This window comes from Cervus canadensis, chromosome 8 (genome assembly GCF_019320065.1).
Source record: "Cervus canadensis isolate Bull #8, Minnesota chromosome 8, ASM1932006v1, whole genome shotgun sequence".
NCBI classification, from domain to species: Eukaryota; Metazoa; Chordata; class Mammalia; order Artiodactyla; family Cervidae; genus Cervus; species Cervus canadensis.
In genome coordinates, this window is record NC_057393.1 from 62,693,563 (window position 1) to 62,713,403 (window position 19,841).

Here is a 19,841-nt window from a genome sequence, read left to right on the forward strand (position 1 = left end):
ACTCATGTAGAATCGTACCAACAACAGGCATTACTCAAACTTAGTTCCAACTCATCTATACATAAAGTATCTGACTGTTCTATAAAGATACCTTATCTTTTGGATGGACTCTGACAAATTTTTGAAACCTATTCAAAAATTCAATTTTCAGCATATCAACTCGTTCATTTACTAGCAAATTTATATTTTTCTCCATATTTAGTTCACATTGATTAGAGATTTCAACAGCTTGACAGTAAGAGTTCATTATTTCCTATGATCTTATCTCCATACTTAACACAATGAAAACAGCTTTCATAAACACAAGAACTTTAAATCTGGTATTTCTTTTTTTTTTTTTAAGTCTTAATTAAATTTGTTACAATATTGCTTATGTTTTTGCTTTTTGGCCGTGAGGCATGTGGGATCTTAGCTTCCCAACCAAGGATTAAATCTGCACCCAGTGCATTGGAAGGCAAAGTTTTAACCACTGGACCACTAGGGAAGTCCTCCCAAAATCTGGTATTTCTTAACAGAAGCATAGCTATTCATTAATCAATGAGTGATATGCATTCCACTGGAGTGATAAGCACTAAATTATTATCTTCACAATAATATAAATAACTCAGTTACTAATACTATATTAAAACTGTCAATACTGTGTATTAGGTGTAACAAACCAAGCACAATCAGTCTAGAACTGCAAAAAGAAACAATGTCTATCAACAAACTCTTTCCCTATTCTGCCTCACTAAAGCTATTTACTTTGCCCTACCCCATCTCTGACTGACCAGCTACAGGACAATCTGGCCACTACTGGAAATGATGACTTGAGACAAGGAGTATTACCATCCGTGAATCACCACTGACTCAGTGTCTGTGACAAATACGATGAATTGGCACTCAGCATCCTTTCCAATCTCCTTCCAGTTGTTTTTCGTACTACAGAGGTTAAAAAACTAAAAATTATTCTGCAGGATCCCTTGCCACTAAGGTTCTAAATGGGAATTAAGTTTAGCCAACTATATCCTCTGACATGAGATGTGGAAAAGTGATGTTGAAAGCTGAGCTTTTCTGTACACCAGTGTTGAATCAAATCTCAGAGAAAATTTTGGCTGAAGTAGAAAAGAACAGCTTTATTGCTTTGCCAGGCAAAATGGGAAACAGCAGGCTAATGCCCTCAAAACCATGTGTCCCAACTTGGGGAAGACAGTGAGAAGTTTTACAGTAATTGTCCAAGAGGGTGTGATCAGCTCCTAGACATTCTTCTGATAGGTTGATGGTGAGGTAAGTAGGAGTCAGCAACATCAACCTTCAGGTCCAACTGGTCTGGGGTCTACATGCTTGTGGACAGCATATCATTGTTAATCATTAACTTCTCCCACCTGGAGGGGGTTTCAGTATCTGCAAAATAGCTCAAAGATGATGTTGTGTGTATCCTTTGATAGAGAAACAGGACCTTGCTCCAAGGCTGCTCTGGACTGTTTTTTTCTCCCTGGTCTCCCATCCCTTTCCTAATTAATAACTGCTTGAATCTGCCCACTTGGACTCAGGGAAGGTGATGGAGAATGAATGAAAGCTGTTTCCTATAATCAAAGACATGCGGGACACAAAAGGGCTTTGTGCCCAGGAACCCCACAGGGCCCCCTGCACGGCATCAAAAGCAGAAAGTGAAGTAGGGGCCAAATTTTTCTGAAGTTTGGTATCCACAAGAAAGATTATGGAAATGTTGGTTGTGTGTGAGTGTGTATGTAATTCTCCAGTTTCCAATCACTCACTTTTTGTCAGGAAGCAGCTGCAGCTATAGAGTAGCAATACTGGCTTTCTAATGCCTTCATCACATATATGATGATATGTTTCTTCTGTGTGTGTTAAACTATACATACCTGAAATTTTATTGTTTCAATCATTTTTAAGTGCACAGCACTTCACTTCTTCAGTGGAATTAAGTACATTTACATTGTTGTTCAATAATTAACCATCATTTATTTTTAAAACTTTTCAATCATGCCAAATGAACATTCCCCATTGTTTCCTCCTGCATGCTCCTGTCAAACACCATTCTACTTTCTGTCTCTATTATTCTAGACACAACCAGTATCCAGAAAAACGTCTACTTCTGTTTTATTGACTACGTCAAAGCCTTTGACTGTATGGATCAAAACAAACTTAAAATTCTTAAATTTTAAGAAAGTTCCTAAAGAGATGGGAATACCAGACGACCTTATCTGCCTCCTGAGAAACCTGTATGCAGGTCAAGAAGTAACAGTTAGAACCGGACATGGAACAATGGACTGGTTCCGAATTGGGGAAGGAGTACATCAAGGCTGTATATTGTCACCCTGCTTATGCAACTTCCATGCAGAGTACATCATGTGAAATGCCGGGCTGGATGAAGCGCAAGCTGGAATCAAGATTGCTGGAAGAAATATCAATAACCTCAGATATGCAGATGACACCACCCTTATGGCAGAAAGTGAAGGACTAAAGAGCCTCTTGATGAAAGTGAAAGAGGAGAGCGAAAAAGTTGGCTTAAAGCTCAACACTCAGAAAACTAAGATCATGGCATCCAGGCCCATCACTTCATGGCAAATAGATGGGGAAACAATGGAAACAGTGACAGACTTTATTTTTGGGGGCTCCAAAATCACTGCAGATGGTGACTGCAGCCTTGAAATTAAAAGACTCTTGCTCCTTGAAAGAAAAGGTACAATAAACCTGGACAGCATATTAAAAAGCAGAGACATTACTTTACCAACAAAGGTCCATCTAGTCAAAGCTATGGTTTTTCCAGTAGTCATGTATGGATGTGAGAATTATACTGTAAAGAAAGCTGAGCACTGAAGAATTGATGCTTTTGAACTGTGGTGTTAGGAGAAGACTCTTGAGAGTCCCTTGGACTGCAAGGAGGTCAAACCAATCCATTCTAAAGGAAATTAGTCCTGAACATTTTTTGGAAGGATGGATGCTGAAGCTGAAGCTCCAATACTTTGGCCACCTGATGTGAAGAACTGACTTATTGGAAAAGACCCTGATGCTGGGAAAGATTGAAGGCGGGAGGAGAAGGGGACAACAGAGGATGAGATGGTTGGATGGCATCACTGACTCGATGGACATGAGTTTGAGCAAGCTCCAGGAGTTGGTGGATGGACAGGGAAGCCTGACGTGCTACAGTTCATGGGGTTGCAAAGAGTCGGACATGACTAAGCAACTGAACTGCACTGAACTGCAACACAACCAGTGGAATCCTACCATGTTTGTCCTTTCATGTCTGCCTTATTCTCCTTTGCATAATATCTTTAAGGTTCACCATGTTTTAGCATATGTCAGAAACTTTCTTATTTTTAAGGCTAAATAATATTCCATTGTATTTATATACAATGTTTTGTTTATTCATTCATCCATCAGTGGACACTTGGGTTGCTTTTAGTTCTTGGCTATTGTGAATAATGCTGCTATGGACGTGGGTATTATACAAATATCTGTTCAAGTTTTGCTTTCACTTCTTTTGAGTATATATCCAGACATGGAATTGCTGGGTCATTTGATTGTTTAATTTTTTCAGGAATCATCATACCATTTTCAAAGCAGTTGCATCATTTTACATTCTCAAGAGCAACACACAAGTGTTTTAATTTTCCACATCCCTTACTAACACTTGCTTTTTTTTGATTTTTGGTTTTAATAATGGTCCTGCTAATGGGTATGAAGTGGTATCTCACTGTAGTTTTGATTTGATTCCCATTAATGACTAGTGATGTTATGCATCTTTTTATCTGCTTTCTGGGCATTTGTATATATTCTTTAGAGAAATGTCTATTCAATTCTCTTGCTCATTTTTGAATTGGTCTGTTATGGCTGTTGTTCAAATGGTGTGTTCTTAAACTAACAGCTCCATACTGGCCTTCTGATACCCTAATATTTACCTTTGCTAACTGTGGCAAAGGTAGCACTCCTCTAGCAGGCTTGTTCAAATTTTGTTCTAGAAGTCATTCCTGGACTTCCCTGGTGGTCCAGTGGCTAAGACTCTACGCTCCCAATGTAGCGGTCCAGGTTCGATCCCAAGTCAGGGAACTAGATCCCACAAGCAACAACTAAAGAGCTTGCATGCCACAACTAAAAGATCCTACATTTCGCAATTACGATCTGGCACAGACAAAATGAAAAACAAAAGAAAACAACAGAAGTCATTCTTAGCAGCCCAGTCCACAGGCTAAAGTAGTTTGTCTCTTGTAATTGAACCCTGACTGAATATAACCATTTTACCCCTTCAGTCTTTCACGTTGTCATCTTTCAAAGCAAGTAAAGTACCCAAAGTTAAAGGCTTCAAACTAACTCATAAGTTCCACAATCTGGTAAAATTCTAGGTAAGGCAAACAACTTTATGCTGTTTCCTTGAATTTCCTGGTAAATTAATTAAGAAGGATATGGTTTTATCTATTCTTCTTATTAAATTTATATACCATTATCTTTGGGATGAATGACATGTTTTATTACAATAGGCTATTCAATGATCTTTTCCTCAACCAAGAACACTGTGTCAGTAGAAAAGGACTTAGTAATAAAATGTCCCATTAAAAATGTAAATAAAGCAAATATTCAGATCTGGCCATTTCATCTATTAGTTAGGTTCAACAATATCAAGAATAAGAAAATACACAAATACCACAGTAAAAATTAAAGAAAGGGGGAGAAAAAGGAAAATAAGAATGTATTTAGTAAACTAAATATCTAAATATCTAATACCTAGGACAGCAAGAAAGTTTAGTGGGTTTTTGTTAGGTAATTTTTGTTTTATTTTTACAGAAGATAGCATGAATTACTAAGAACACTACTAAGGTCTGTGTGATTAGTGCATAATAGGTCCTCAATAAGCATTATTAAATGAATGTGCAAAAAAGTAGCAGTAATCAAAATAACTGAACTCAATTCCCAAAGCCTTTTTGAACAAGATCATTTAAAAAAATAAAACAAAATCCTGCCTTTAGATTGGTTATTTCATTGTTAAAAGTATATACTCTTAAAAAGATTTAAAATTTTCCTTTGATTTATGCCTATTTTTAATTACAAAATTTTATTACAAATTCTTCATGACTTCAGAATAGTTTTAAATCAAGAAATTTAGAATGTCTAATTCCCAAGAGACAACCCCTGGTCACTAACTTGGTAAATTCACAAGGAACCAGGATCTGGTATTCAGTCTTGAAGCTTCAAAATCTGACCTTGTCAGTACCTCTAAAGTTCATCAAAACCAAGGGAGACTAACAGCAAAATCACCAGAATGCCGACACTAGACAAGTGTCTAGAGCGAATGCTCAAACACCTTGTCTCAGACAAAACCTTATAATTTGGATATATCTAGAAGGCTGATTTAGTAAGCAGAATGTTACTTGTAGAGTAAGTAATCAGAACAAGGAAAAACAGACGCTATTAAGAAAAATTTAATCCAGACTCTTACGAGACCTAAAGTACCGTCTGTGCCACATAGATACCTATGTAGAAAAGGCTGTTTCCATCTCCCAGTTTGTTTGTCTCTCTTCTACACAGTGCAGGATATAAAAAGCCAATTCTCTCTGACTCGTCCTCTGCCTATGCTCTAAGTAAACTATATACATGATGGCTTTCAACCCTGGCTATATATGAGAATAATCTAAATTTTAAAAACATGTCTGTACCAACAATCCCCATGCCCCACTACAGGACAATTGAGTCGAAATCTCTCAAGCTAGATGAGCTTTACACCTATACATTTTTAAAAGTTCTCCAAGTGATTCTGATATGTACCAAGAGTTTCAAAGTACTGCATTACATCGCTCAGTCTGATTCTGTCCGTTCTTCTACTTCTGGCTTGTCTGGCTTGGATAACTAATCTTCGAGGTGACTGTGCACACATCTTATTTGACCTATTATACACTGGCTGATTTTCTGTTGAGTTGTTGTCTCTCTTATAACCTATATGACACAACTGAATAAAATATAAACATACACACAAGCTTCCCTGGTAGCTGAGCCGATAAAGAATCCGCCTGCAATGTGGGAGACCTGGGTTCAATCCCTGGATTGGGAAGAACCCCTGGAGGAAGACATGGCAACCCATTCCAGTATTCTTGCCTAGAGAATCCCCCTGGACAGAGGAGCCTGGCGGGCTGTGATGCAGTCCATGGGGCTGCAAAGAGTCGGACACGACTGAGTGACTAAGCACAGCACAGCATGATGAGCACAATGAGGCATCCAACCAGTGGTCCAGGGATATGGTGGGCAAGATATTCAGGTACAAGGTATTTGACATCTGTAGTGTTAATCCTTAAAAAATAACATGCCCACCTTCCGCTCTGTCAAAAATCTGCACATAACCTCTAGCCAGCCCTCCAAATGGGCAGTTCAGTTCCTTCATACCCATGGTTCTGCATCCAGGGATTTGACCAACTGCAGATCGTGTAGTACTGCAGTTATTTACTACTGAAAAAAATCCACAAAGAAGTGTCCCTATACAATTCAAACCCTTGTTGCTCAAGGGTCAACTATATACCCTAACTCACTCCCTTTAATTCCAAACTCTGTTCAGTGCATTTTCAGGAAGTAGTAACATACCTGTTAAATAGATCAGCTAACATCTAAGGCAGTTACAAAGTGCCAGCATGTTCTAAATATTTTACTAATATGCTCAAATAACCCTCTGAACAACCATATAGATAGATATTATCTTTCTCATTTTACAGATAACTGAAACAGACAAACTTGTACTAGTAACCAGTACAAACAAGACTCCAACCTAGACAATCTGATTTCAAAGTCCGTCTGCTTATTCATTACACCACACCATCTCACATGAGCTAAGGGTGCATGTACTTCTGTAGAGCTTGATGCTTATAAATATTGAATGTTTTCTAGTTATCAGCAGAAGAATTTATCAAAGGTCTTCAATTACGTCAAAGATTACATTAATGAGGCACTTCCTTGGCAGTCCAGTGGTTAATACTCTGCCTTCCAACAACTCAGGGGATGCAGGTTCTATACCTGGTCAGCGAGCTAAGATCCCACAGGCCTCATGGCCAAAAAACCAAAACAGAAACAGAAGCGATTTTGTAAAAAATTTAATAAAGACTTTAAAAATGGCCCACATTAAAAAAAAAAAATCAAAAAAACAACTACAGTAATGAGACTGCCTAACAATGAAGGCTTTCTGAATCACAAATTTTGCACTGTTTACTCACAAACATTTACTGCCGGCTGTACCGAGATGTCAGATAGGACAGCACTGGGGACACAGTCTTAAGATGACCTCTTGTTACATTTGTTCATCAACTGGGTATTCACTGTGCATATATTATCTGAAGGCATACTAGGCAATGTGGCATTTACCTAGATAGATCTGAAGCAGATTGTACCCTCAAAGATTTTACCGGTGGGTATTGAAGAAAGTCATTTCTTAAAAAGATAAAAGGAATTACAGCTGCTAGTTCTTTATATCTATTATCTCATTTAACCTTCTGAAGAATGCTAATAAAGTGGTTACTTATGTAACTTGCTAAAAATAAAAAAGAGAATTGGAAAGAGGTTATTTCCTGTTGGTGAGATCACAGAAGAGTTCTTGGAAGTAACATCTGAGCTGAGACTTTAAAAACTGGATAATGGAGAACCACTAGAGATTGCTGAAAAAGAGGGTGAGATAATCAGAGTGTGCTTTAGAAAGAATACTTGTCAGAAGAGTGTAAAATGATTATGAGGGTTGAAGTTAGGATGAAAAGAAACAAAAACGAGCAAAAGACATGAAAAGGCATGTTATTAAAGAGGATATATGAATGGCAGATAAGCACATGAAAAGATGTTCAGCATCACTAGCTACTGGGGAAATGAAAATTAAGACTATGATAAGATATCAATATACACCTACTAGAATAGCTAAAATAAATTTTGACGAAAGGAAATTCTGGCAGGAATACAGAGAAACTGGATCTCTCATGCCCTGCTGGTGACAAAGTAAAATTATATAGCCATGCTGGAAAATAGGCAATTTCTTAAAGAGCTGAACATAAATTTATCATATGTCCTAGCAAATCCTGGGCACTTATCCCAGACAAATGAAAACTTATGTCCACACAAAAACCTATACACAAGTGTCCCTAGCTTCATTACTTGTAATTGCTGAGACATATAAAAACAAAATACACTACAATATATGAATAGTTAAACTGTTATGCATCCATACTATGGAAAACATGGCAATAAAACCTTGGATACACACACTAGAAGGGGTCTCAAGGGCATCATGCTGAGCGAGAAAAGTAAATCTTTTTTTTTTTTTTGAGAAAAGTAAATCTTAAAACCTCACATTCTGTATGATTTCATTTGTCCTCAAAATGACAAAATTATACTCGTATAAAACAGTACAGAGGTTAAATGTTACCTGTCAGAGGTTAGAGAGAGTTTGTTGAGGGAGCTAACCCAAGGAAGATCTTCACAGTGATGAAATATTTCCATATCTTGAGTAGATTAATGGTTATAGAAATCTGCTCAGGATAAAATGATATACATATACACACACTGAGTCAATGTCAATTTCCTAGTCTTAGTATGGTGCTATAATTATGCAAGATGTGACCACTGAAAGTACACGGGATCATTCTGTACTGTTTACAGCCTCCTATGAGTCTATAATTATTTCAAAATTAAAATTTTTTTTAAATTTTAAAGGAGAAAGTGTTCTAAAAAGGCGCACACAGCACTTGTAATATATGTATATATTTAAAAATAAATAAAATACCAAGCTATCAATAGTTACTCCTTCAGTGGACTCTTTCTCTATATCAAATATTTCTAAAATTTCTAAATTTTATACAATAAGCATGTTGCAATACTTGATAATCGGGGGAAAAGTTCTTTTAAGAAAATAAAAACAATATCATTTCTCATTTGTTTGAAGCATATCACACAAACAGATATGACTTGAAAATTTTAGAAAATAAATTCAACTCAATTATTAACGCAACCAAACACACACATACTAAATAAAAGAAATAGCAAAAAGACCAAGATAATAAGAGAAGATCTGACTACAAACCCAGCTCCATTATCCATTAACAGTGTGACTTTGGAAGATGACTGAACCTTTGTATTACAACAGATCAAAAGATTTCAAAAAGAATAATCAGAAATATTAAAATCATGTTTTGTGAGTCAGGATGAAAGAATTCTTACAATGTTAGAATTGGAAGTGACCTGCAAGATCTAGTACAATTTCTTAATTTACAGCTAAAGAAACCAGAGCTATAGAGAGTTAAATATCTCAGACAGCTATTCCACCATAGAATCTGATATAAAAACCACAAAGCATAGTAGTTAAGAGTAGGGGCTCTTGGGAGTTTCCTGGGTCTACTGGTTAAGACTCCAGGCTTTCACTACTGTGGCCCAGGATCAGTCCCTGGTCAGGTAAGTGGGATCCTTTTTTTTCCCCCGAAAAGAATAAAATGTACTGGCTCTGGAATCAAACTGCCTGGGTTCAAACTGTGGATTTACCATTCACAAGCTATAAGCTATGTGATCTTTCAGAAGTTACTTAACATTTTTGGAAGTCACTATTTTCATATGTAAAATGAGAATACTAGTTCTTTACTCCACAGGCTTGTTGTAAAGAATACAAGGACTAATACAAGTAATGCAATTGTAGTAATATGTGACAAAGAGAAATTCTCAGTAAATGTAAGCTGGTATTGCCCCCATCAACTCTGCTGTTTGCTGGTGTTGCCCTAGACCTGAAATTAAATCATTAGGATTTAATCAAATTTAATAAAATTAAAAATCAGTCATCTATCAACTAATGATCAAACCCACTCTTAACTCTTTAAATCTTTTTGTTAATGCAAAATCTTGAAATCTTTTGTTAATACAAAAGAAATGAGTATTTGAAAACAAGCCTTAAAATTTTATAAAGGTTTTACTCAAGGTAGAATTATCTTTAAGGGAAACAATAATGCAATTAAGTAACAAAAACTAAAAAACAAAGTAACAATACAATAGTGATTCCAGTTAACCAATGCAGAATTCTATATGTCAACATGAGTTTCTCATACATTTATTTCATATCAGATTTAACCAAACAAAAATATTTCAACAAGAACATACCACTCACCAACATATTTTAAAAGTATGTCATAGGTTGATGTAATTGATTATTGCTGATACCAAGAGAACTTCTATACTATGACAATTTGGTAATTCACTGGGAAAATTTCCTAAAGTGACAGGCACCAATAAGTGGAAAGACACACACCACTCCCCTGGTCTTAATTACACAAACACACAAGAGACCTAAATGGCTTCTGATTTATCGTTATGTAGTTTTTTAGATATAATGAAGACATTATCAACAAAATAAAACCTTTACTTGTCATGTGTTTTACAGAAACAAAGTCTTTGTTCAGATGGTGATTGTAGTGTTTTAAATATACCGAATTTTTCTTACAGAATGAAACAATGCCATCTGAAGTTACATGGGCAGACCTAGATATTATTATACCAAAGTAAGTCAGAAAGATAAATGTAACATAAAATATATGTAACATAAAATATGAAACAAATGAACTTAATCTACAAAACAGAAACAGAGTCACAGACATAGAGAACAGACTTGTGGTTGCTGAGGTAGAGGGGGGAGCAGTGGACTGGGAGTTTGGAAACAGCTGACAATTGCATATAGAATGGATAAACAAAAAGGTCCTACTGTATAGCATAGGAAACTATATTCAATATCCTGTAATAAACCATGATGGAATATATAAATATATAAATAAAGAAGAAGGTTGGGTTTTTCTTGGGAGTTTCACTAGATTGTGTGTGTGTATACAAACACTGAAGTACAGCTGCCTGAAATAACTGTCCCCTTTAAATATCATACACTGTCTTCAAAAACCACACATTTAAATGTCCCTAAAGGAATTTAGAACAACTGATGAAATTTGGTTCATAAATACATGTGCTGTTTTAGGAAGTTATTCCTGATTTGGGATCCAGTAAATTTTTTAAAAAATTACCATTTCCAAGTGATGTATAAAATCTAAGAAATAATACCCATATATCAAGACAAAAAATGAGGAAGAGATTTTTTTTTTAATTTTATGAAGTTAATGTTAATCTATTCTCCTTAAAGCTATTATACATTACAGTTGCACTCACACTAAAATAAGCTTAAATCCAACTTTATCTAATAAAGTTTATTTAATATGCATAATAAAGACAAATTATACCAGTGTGCAGATCCATAAACCAGAGCATAAATGTAACTTTTATGCTGCTGCTGCTGCTGCTAAGTCGCTTCAGTCTTGTCCGACCCTGTGCGACCCCATAGATAGCAATTTTTATGAAAGCAAACCAAAATGTAAGAGGACAAGATTTACTTTGGTCATTTAGCTCTCAGTTTATAATATTTGGGACTATGCAGCTTTTCAAAAATCCCATTAAAAATTTTTAATCGACGCGGCCTCCGGCTCTGGGGCTGTGAGGAACTCGGATACACTTTGACTCACGTGTCCGGCTTCTTCCCTGATTCTTTCAACTCTCATTTAGAAATGATTGCATATCAATCGTATATCCTGACAGTAAAAAAAAAAAAAAGATGGATGGAGCCCGCAGGATGCAAAAAGCCCAGGCTCAGTGGGTGTTACCACATTTCTTCACCTCTGCCCTGACCCTCTGGCTGGAGGCCTCAGCGTTGTTAGTAGGAATGATATCTCCGAATGGAACTACGTACACACACTCTTGCCTGTTACCGGTTTGGGGTCTGGAATAATCGAATAAAGATTAGCCCTAGTCCAGGGTGCCAGTGTAGGAAAAAAAAAAAAAAAAATTTTAATCCTAAATTAAAAGCTTTTCATTGAGCAAACAAAAAACTATTATTTTCTCTTTACAGTTATCAAAAGATAGTTTGTTTCTTAGTAAGCACCATTTCCAAGTATCTATGAATCTGCTATAATTACAAAACAGTTTCAAAGAGCCAGAACCACTTACTACCATTTTTGAAACACTAGCAGTAAATTTTTAAAATGTATTTATTCTTAAATGGAGGATAATTGCTTTACAATGTTGTGCTGGTTTCTGCCCTGCATCAACATGAATCAGCCACGGGGGTACATACGTCCTCTCCCTCGTGGACCTCCTTCCCCCTCTCACCCCCTACACTGTCACACAGCACTGAATTTGAGCTCTCTGCGTCATACAACATATTCCCACTGGCTATCTATTTTACATACGGTAATATTTATGTCTCAGTGCTACTCTCCCAATTTCTCTCCTTTCCCCACTGTGTCCACGAGTCTGTTCTCTAATGTTTATGCTTCCACTGCTGCCCTGCATAGGTTCATCAGTGCCACCTTTCCCGATTCCACATATACACATTGATATATGATAATTGTTTTTCTCTTTCTGATTTACTTCACTCTGTACTAGCAGTGATTTTTTTTTTTACCCTTCTGCTATATCCCACTCCTCGGCAGTAGAACCCGGGGCAGCACATTTGAAATACATTAAATTGCCTCTTCAGTTACATTATCACTCTCTTGGCTGCACTTCAGCCCCAGACCATACACTGCTACCTATCGTTATTAAAAAAGTTGTCAGAACACAAAAGTTTTCTGACTCCAACGTGCATTTGAATTAAGACTATTCTACTATTAGGTTGCACCTAATTCTATATCACAGTCAGAACTATCTCAGTTCAATGAATAAGAATCTTATACACAACACTGTGTGCGTTACATCCTCAGTTATAGTAAAAGTTTTTACACAACGGCTAAAATTTACTGGTAAATTTGATGAAGAATACTTAACCTGGCTGCATGCCAGAGCACACCAGTAAAGAAGTATATAAAATTCAAATTCTTATTCTAGTCACTAAAATAATATTCGGGCAGGCTAGTAGTGTTTGACAGACTGGTAAAGATCTTTATTTTAAAATATGCTATACCTCTAAATCAAATCAGCATAATGGAAAATGAAAAACTGGCTCAAGACTTCACGCTCCATTACAATACTGTGCAAATACAATGGATTTTGCTCCAAAATTTAATGTATGATTCTGGGAATCTTTGACTTTCATACCAATTTGCATTGATGAAACTAACATCAATTTAATTTAGTCTCAAAGTTCCACACTAAAACCAGCTTGCAGGCATCTCCAGAAACTCAGTAACACAGTTTAACTTACAGGGAGAACCTAAATTCATGGTTCTCACTCCCTACTAGAATTTCTTACCTATCAAGAACTTTAAGAGAACAGAAAAAGGGTCAAGATAATAGACATATTACCACCTCTCTTGTCTCAGCCACAATTCAAAAGCTATACAAAACACATACTATTCAAGACAAATATAAAAATAGGTTTCTGCCTCCACAATATTCTTCTAAGGTACATATCATAAAGCACTTTTTAATGGTGAAACTCTATGCTGAAACTACTATGACCAAGTTTTCCTAGTTTCTACTATCCTAAGCAAAAGCCAAGATACACTTATATTAGGTTACATTCTGTAGTGAGGTGATTTTATTACTAATAGGGTGCAGAATTTAGTGAAGTAACAAAACATTTCAAATATAGAAGCCTGAAGTCAGGGAGATTAAGATCCACTGATGATGGTGCTATGTGTATGGGAGGAGAGGGTACAGGTACGTCACAAATCTATATCCACATATGCAGATGGTAAATTACCAGACAATGAAAAAGGCACCATATAAACACTGAAATGTTCTCAAAGGGTGCCTAAGTTAACCTCCTGATTTCTCAAAGCCAAGAGAAGCACAAACACATAAATAAGAATCACTGTCATGAATAATGGCCATGCTAAATACATCCTACTATTAACACCATAGTATTGCATCAGGCCTAAGAGGTAAGAATTTTGAAAGAATAACTAGTTAATATGGTCGCTGTTACAAGACAAAATAATAATATTCATTAGAACATCTGTGATTCAACAGTTTCCCCAAAACAATATTCAAATTTCAATTCTAAGAAAAGTCATGAAAATGTCTCTAAATCATCTATGGCAAAATTTTGAAAAAGCACTGAGGATCTAGTGATTAACAAAATAAAAATGCTTACGAGGAACTGCGCAGTGTGAAGAGTCTTCGCAGAATGGCCAAGATGCTACTGAAATAAAAAATGATTATCTAAATATATCTGCATGTTCTGCCACTGCAGTCATAATGGCTTATTTGGGAGTAATACATGCTGCCTTGCCTAAGAGAAACTGCTCTACCATAAAAATGATTTTATTCACAACTAAGTGGCTGTGAAAACTGTCAAAGCTAATCAAAGACAAAATAACTATTAGGCACGCTAATATATTAACTGTACAACTTCATCTCAAAGTTCCTTTCTTTAATTCTGCATTAACATTAAGATGTAATCTTAATAGAGTTATACTTCAGTTCAGTGCAGCAAATTTTTACATGCCAAGACTTTTATTTAGAGCAAAGTATGAAGACAAGATCTCTAGAGAATCTCAGTTTAGTGAGGGTAAACAAACATAAACAACAGTATATATACTTTCTCAATTGTATTAATTTAAAGAAAAAGGAGCTAATGTTTTAACAATAGCTAAAAGCAAGGCTAAGAATTCATCTCTTCTTTGAAGAAATAATTATCAGTCCACTGAGCATGTGAAGATATGACATATAGTGTATACACATAAACTAATTTAGTAACTAGCTGCAATAAGTAAATTATCATCTCATTAAGATTAAACTGTTAAGGACTAGTTGGCTCTTATCTCGCAGGTGATTCCTTTCATTCTGTGTTTTTTTTTTTTTTTTTAAATAAATACTTTCACACCTGGAGATCTTCACCTTTCTCTAAGTTCTTCTACCTAGATTCTTCAGCCTGGACTTTTCCTAGCATCTAGCATCTAGCTCTAGGCTTTTTCCCATCTTCTTCAACTCAACAACATGAGTGTGGATCCAGCTTGTCCCCAAAGCCTGCTTGGCCCCGAAGCATCCAACTCTAGGGAATCTTCACCCATGCCTGAAGAAAGTTACGCATCCTTGCAAACGTCATCTGCTGACACCCTCGACACGGACACTGTCTCTCCTCTTCCTTCCTCCATGGATTTGCTTATTCAGGACAGTCCTGATTCTTCCACAAGCCCCAGAGTGAAACCACTGCCTCCGTCTGCGGAGGAGAGCACAGAGAAGGAAGACAACGTCCCGGTCAAGAAACGGAAGATGAGAACTGTGTTCTCACAGACCCAGTTGTGTGCGCTCAATGAGATTTCAGAGGCAGAAATACCTCAGCCTCCAGCAAATGCAAGAACTTTCCAACATCTTGAACCTCAGCTACAAGCAGGTGAAGACCTGGTTCCAGAACCAGAGAATGAAATGTAAGAAATGGCAGAAAAACAACTGGCCAAGGAATAGCAATGGCATGCCTCAGGGCCCAGCAACAGCAGAATACCCAGGCTTCTATTCCTACCACCAGGGATGTTTTGGTGAACTCTCCTGGAAACCTGCCCATGTAGGGTAACCAGACCTGGAATAACCCCACATGGACCAACCAGAGCTGGAACAGTCAATCTTGAAGCAACCACCCCTGGAACAGTCAGGCCCGGTGCCCCCAAGCCTGGAATAACCAGCCTTGGAACAATCAGTTCAACAACTACATGGAGGAATTCCTGCAGCCCGGGATCCAGCTCCAGCAGAATTCTGTCTGTGATCTGGAGGCCACCCTGGGAACTGCTGGGGAAAATTATAACGTAATACAGCAAACTGTCAAGTTATTTTAGTTCCCAGCAGCAATTCACGGATTTATTCCCAAACTACCCTCTCAACATACAGCCTGAAGATCTGTAATGGCTATTTGTGACGGCTATTGTATGCAATCTTAACCTGAGCAGAGACTGTATATTCTCTACAATTTTTCTCGTTTTAGAATTCTGTACTGCTTTCCCTCAGGAAGTTGCTTTTCACTATATCTTCTGTGTCAATTTGAGGGAAGGGTACTGAGTCCAATGAGAGGTTTCAGAAGCATTGTACAACATGACAAAAGGTGTCTGGCTATAGATAACTCGATTATAGCATTTTGGATATAATATATAATATTTTCGATACTTTTAGGATCTAGAATCTAACTTCAAGCACAGGGAACAAAAGTACAAAGACGTATGATGAGGATTATTCATATTTTCTGGGATGGGAAGGCTTTACTTGTTAAGAATCTCAGTGCTTAAGATGAAGGGTGCTTTACTGATTTCCTCCACCCCTTTTATCTATTTTACTACAGCCCCTAATTTGTTCATCACTCTATTTTTGGAGAACGATGTTTTGTATTTTGCCACATCATAGTAGTACCAGTTTGGCTGGTTTGTTGTTTAAGTACAAATAAATAAAAAACAGCCATTAAAAAAAAAAAGATTAAACTGTTAAGATACCCATTTAGACTAGAAATACTTAATTAAAACTTTGTTTGAAATGCCAACAACTTTGTAAACCTATAACTGTACAAAAAGTTGTAAAACAACGTACGAGAGGTGGCTAGTCAAACACTTCACCAAACCATGCTATTTAACAATTACAAAAGAAAACCTATTTCAACTAAATATAGATATGGTAATCATTATTTTTCTGGCACAATCATGGTTTTGGTACTATGTCTTCCATACAGTAAAAGGCATCTGTGTACCCACCTATCCCAGTTCTGTTAACTGACAGCTATAAGCATCCTCTATTCTTATTCTAGATAACTCTACTAAAAATATTATATATACAATATCTGCAAAGTATTGGTCCTGCAAATCTGTCAAGGGTACTCTTCCAGTTTTCAAGAGATAACTCCAATTCTGGAGTCATGGGAGAGAGGAAGGTCTGGTAGTCTCCTGGTCTCCGGTGATTTCACAGTTTTATCTACTATTTTAGGTAGATAAAACCAGATACTTTTAACCCAGACACTTGCAGTGACCATATTTTTACCCCGTGACCAGTATATGTCAACTCAAGCTATCAAGAGTGAAATCAGTCAGTACTGAGTATCTGCAAAATCTAAGTGTCCAAACTCGTTTCGACTTTAGTTTTTTTTTTTTAATCAAGTATTAAATCTTTTTTTTTTTAAAGATTGCCTAAACTTGTCAGGTATTTAAGACAAAACTTAAATTTAAATAAAATACAAACAAAAAAAGAGAAACATGCTATCACTGTTATAAGAAATTCAAAGGATTTATCTTTATATTCAGAATCACTCCTTTCACTATCTTTTCCAAACATCACTCCCTTTTCACTACTTCTCCTAGTCCTTTGGGCAAATCAGTGTTAAAGAACACCCTTCTCATCCCAGATTCTTATAAGGACTCACTGTCCACAAACAAGAAAGCTCCATAATCCAAGTATATCACCCTAGAGATCTTCCATGCTATGAAAGACGCCTGTGAAAATGCCAAAGCCCTAAATTAGTCCCCAAGGGCTCCTTTTCTGTCTTGACCCCATTTCTCTCTTTCTGGCCTTCAAGACCAGACGACTTGCCACCTGAGAGCCCCTTCCTCTTCAAACCTAAATCCTTCCCCTAATTAGTACCAACCCCTTAGGTCAGCAATCTCGTCAGTCCCACCCCAGTTCCTTCTCTCTCGCCAAGTGGGAACATCGACCCTGAATCGGCTCCTCCGAGCCCTCTTCCCACTGCCCAATCGCAGAGCATCTCCCCCTCCGGTCCTACATTCCCGGGGGACCCTTCGGTCTTTTCCCCTCACTTTCACCCGGCTTTCCAAAACCTCCATGCCCCTGCCTCTTCAAGGCCATATCTCCCTCAGCCTCCACACCCTCTCGCTCGCCCCTCGGCCTCTACTTACCCTTAGTCTGGGGCCATCGTCACCCGCCTCAGGCCCTTGGCTCAATAACCTCCATTTCCCTCAGATTCCGTTCTAAAGGGGACTCTCCACGGTCCCTCAACCGTCTCCCAGGGCCCCTCCGAATTCTGTCCATTGCACCCCCACCCGCCTCCATCCCCGACTCCCCCACTCACCCTTGCTGCACGCGCCCACCCCGAACTCCCCTCTCCTCCACCTCAGCTGCTGCTCACCTCCTCGTTCCGAATCGGGCTCCCCGGACCCGCCTCCGAGTCGGCGTCCGAGCAGCTATCAGAGTCCGGTGCCCTCCGGGCCTCCCGGGAGAGAGACGCCTTAAGGGGTGGGGGCGGAGCCCGGGTAAGCGAGCCGGAGTGGAGGCTGGGGCGGTGGCGGCTGCGCGCAGGCATCGCTGCGGCCCCGCTCCGGCCGCGGTCTTATCCGTGCCGGCAGCTGCTCGAATCCGAACCGGAACTGCTTCGCGAGGCGGGGGCCCATCGGCGGGAGGCGGAGCCCTAGGGTAGGGGTGGGGCCAAAACCGGAAGGGACTCGGGGTTCAAGATGGGCGTGAGGGTAGGGCGGCGACCTGAAAAGGGCGCAAGGAAACCCGAGACAGCATGCAAATGGACCAAATGGTCCAAAGCTGAAGAGATGAGCGATGAGGCGCTGGTACAGGCGGGGCGGGGCGGGGCCTATGGGATTAGTAAACTGGGGGCAAGAGAGGCTTTTCCTTAATTCCTTTGCAGGGAGCCAGCTCCTCTCCAAGAGCCAACCTCCAGTCATCATTATTACTGTTTATTGCCCCTTTACTCTCTGACTGTCCCTATGCCAGATGCCATATAAATATATCACTTAATCCTTGTTCCACCTCTGCAGGGTATCACGACAGAGAAGGGCCAAGAAACCTTGCCTCAGCTTAGGCAGTTAATGTGTGCCGAAGCCAGTATTCCTACTGAAGTCTAACTTCAGAATCTATGCTCTTCTCGCTTTACTGTACTACCCCACCCTGAGGGAGCCCCCACCTCAGGCCTAGCAGTGGCACAAACCAAGACCAAAACTGGCCCTGGACCTGGGCTCCAGCCGCCTCATCACCTTGCTTCCTCCAGCGGTGCAAGGCAGGTGTCAGTGGCTCTGATGGGAGTGGGGATAGATTCTGGGGTGGACATGAGTGCAATCTGCTTCCATGGAATGCCCTGGTATGGCCTTTACCCTCAAACCAGACTCAAAGCCAGGTGCAACTGGGAGCCTCCCCACTACAGCTCGTGCCCCCCACAAAGCCTTCATGAAGGCATCTGAGAGTGGGCAAAACATCTCACTTCAGCCTACAAGGAGCTCTGGCAGAAGGACAAATACAGACTTTCTCTGTTTTTGCTGTGAGGACAAAATCCCTTATAGGCAGAGGAATCTCCCTCCCACCCAAAAATATTTTTGATGACATCCTTTCTTTGGCTCTGGTAGAGGGAAACATTCATCTCTCCCTTCTGCCTCTCTGGCACACATGGCCCATTTTAGCCTTCTCTTTTGAGAAATCAGTCATCTTCATAACAGAACTATTGTTCAAACTTTCCCCCACAAATCCTGTGGGCACCCTTTAGATGAGGTCCTCCAGGCCTCCTCTCCACATTTCTCAGATTCTGTAACTCAGGGAACGTCCCCTGAGTCCCATAATCCAGAAGCTCATCCAACAGTCATACAGTTTCCACTTAGTATGTGACCCACCCAAACCTGAAGAACTTTTCCCATCATGCATCCTTGGAGCCAACCACCTCCTCTGCACCCTGGATCTCTACCTTAACTCAGTCCTCAGAACCAAATACAGGACTCTAAATCTATTAACACCTACTGTGTGTTAGAGTATCTTTTGTTTCCGTTAATCCTTAAAATTCTCCTTACTTGAGAGATGAAGAAACAGGCTGAGAGGTAAAGTGACTTGCAGAGATATATCTGATTCCCTGTGGTCAGGCAGTTTCGGGCTAGGGGGTGACTTGGGGAGGAAAACGTCCTGTTTTCTCTAGAGGCCCCTGTAATTTGCTGAGTCACTTGCTG

General features: G+C 38.9%; 1 protein-coding gene and 1 pseudogene across 5 annotated transcripts in view; one reads left to right on the forward strand and one right to left on the reverse strand.

Moving 5' to 3' along the window:
* Nucleotides 1-19,802, reverse strand: part of SAMD8 (sterile alpha motif domain containing 8) — a 51,565-nt gene extending 31,763 nt beyond the window's left edge. The window contains exons 1-2 of one of the 5 annotated variants that reach the window (XM_043476473.1): nt 18,032-18,144; nt 14,072-14,119 (exon numbers count right to left, since the gene is read on the reverse strand). Coding sequence is in view for 3 of the 5 variants with exons in the window: in XM_043476476.1 (XP_043332411.1) it covers nt 15,083-15,139; nt 18,032-18,205 (231 nt within the window). In the remaining 2 variants the exon portion in view is untranslated. Of the gene's footprint in view, nt 1-14,071; nt 14,120-14,908; nt 15,140-18,031; nt 18,382-19,688 lie in introns of those variants that run through there. The other 4 variants (XM_043476476.1, XM_043476474.1, XM_043476472.1 and 1 more) reach the window with 4 other exon arrangements.
* Nucleotides 15,167-15,816, forward strand: LOC122446370 (annotated as a pseudogene).
* Nucleotides 19,803-19,841: the final 39 nt, after the last annotated feature.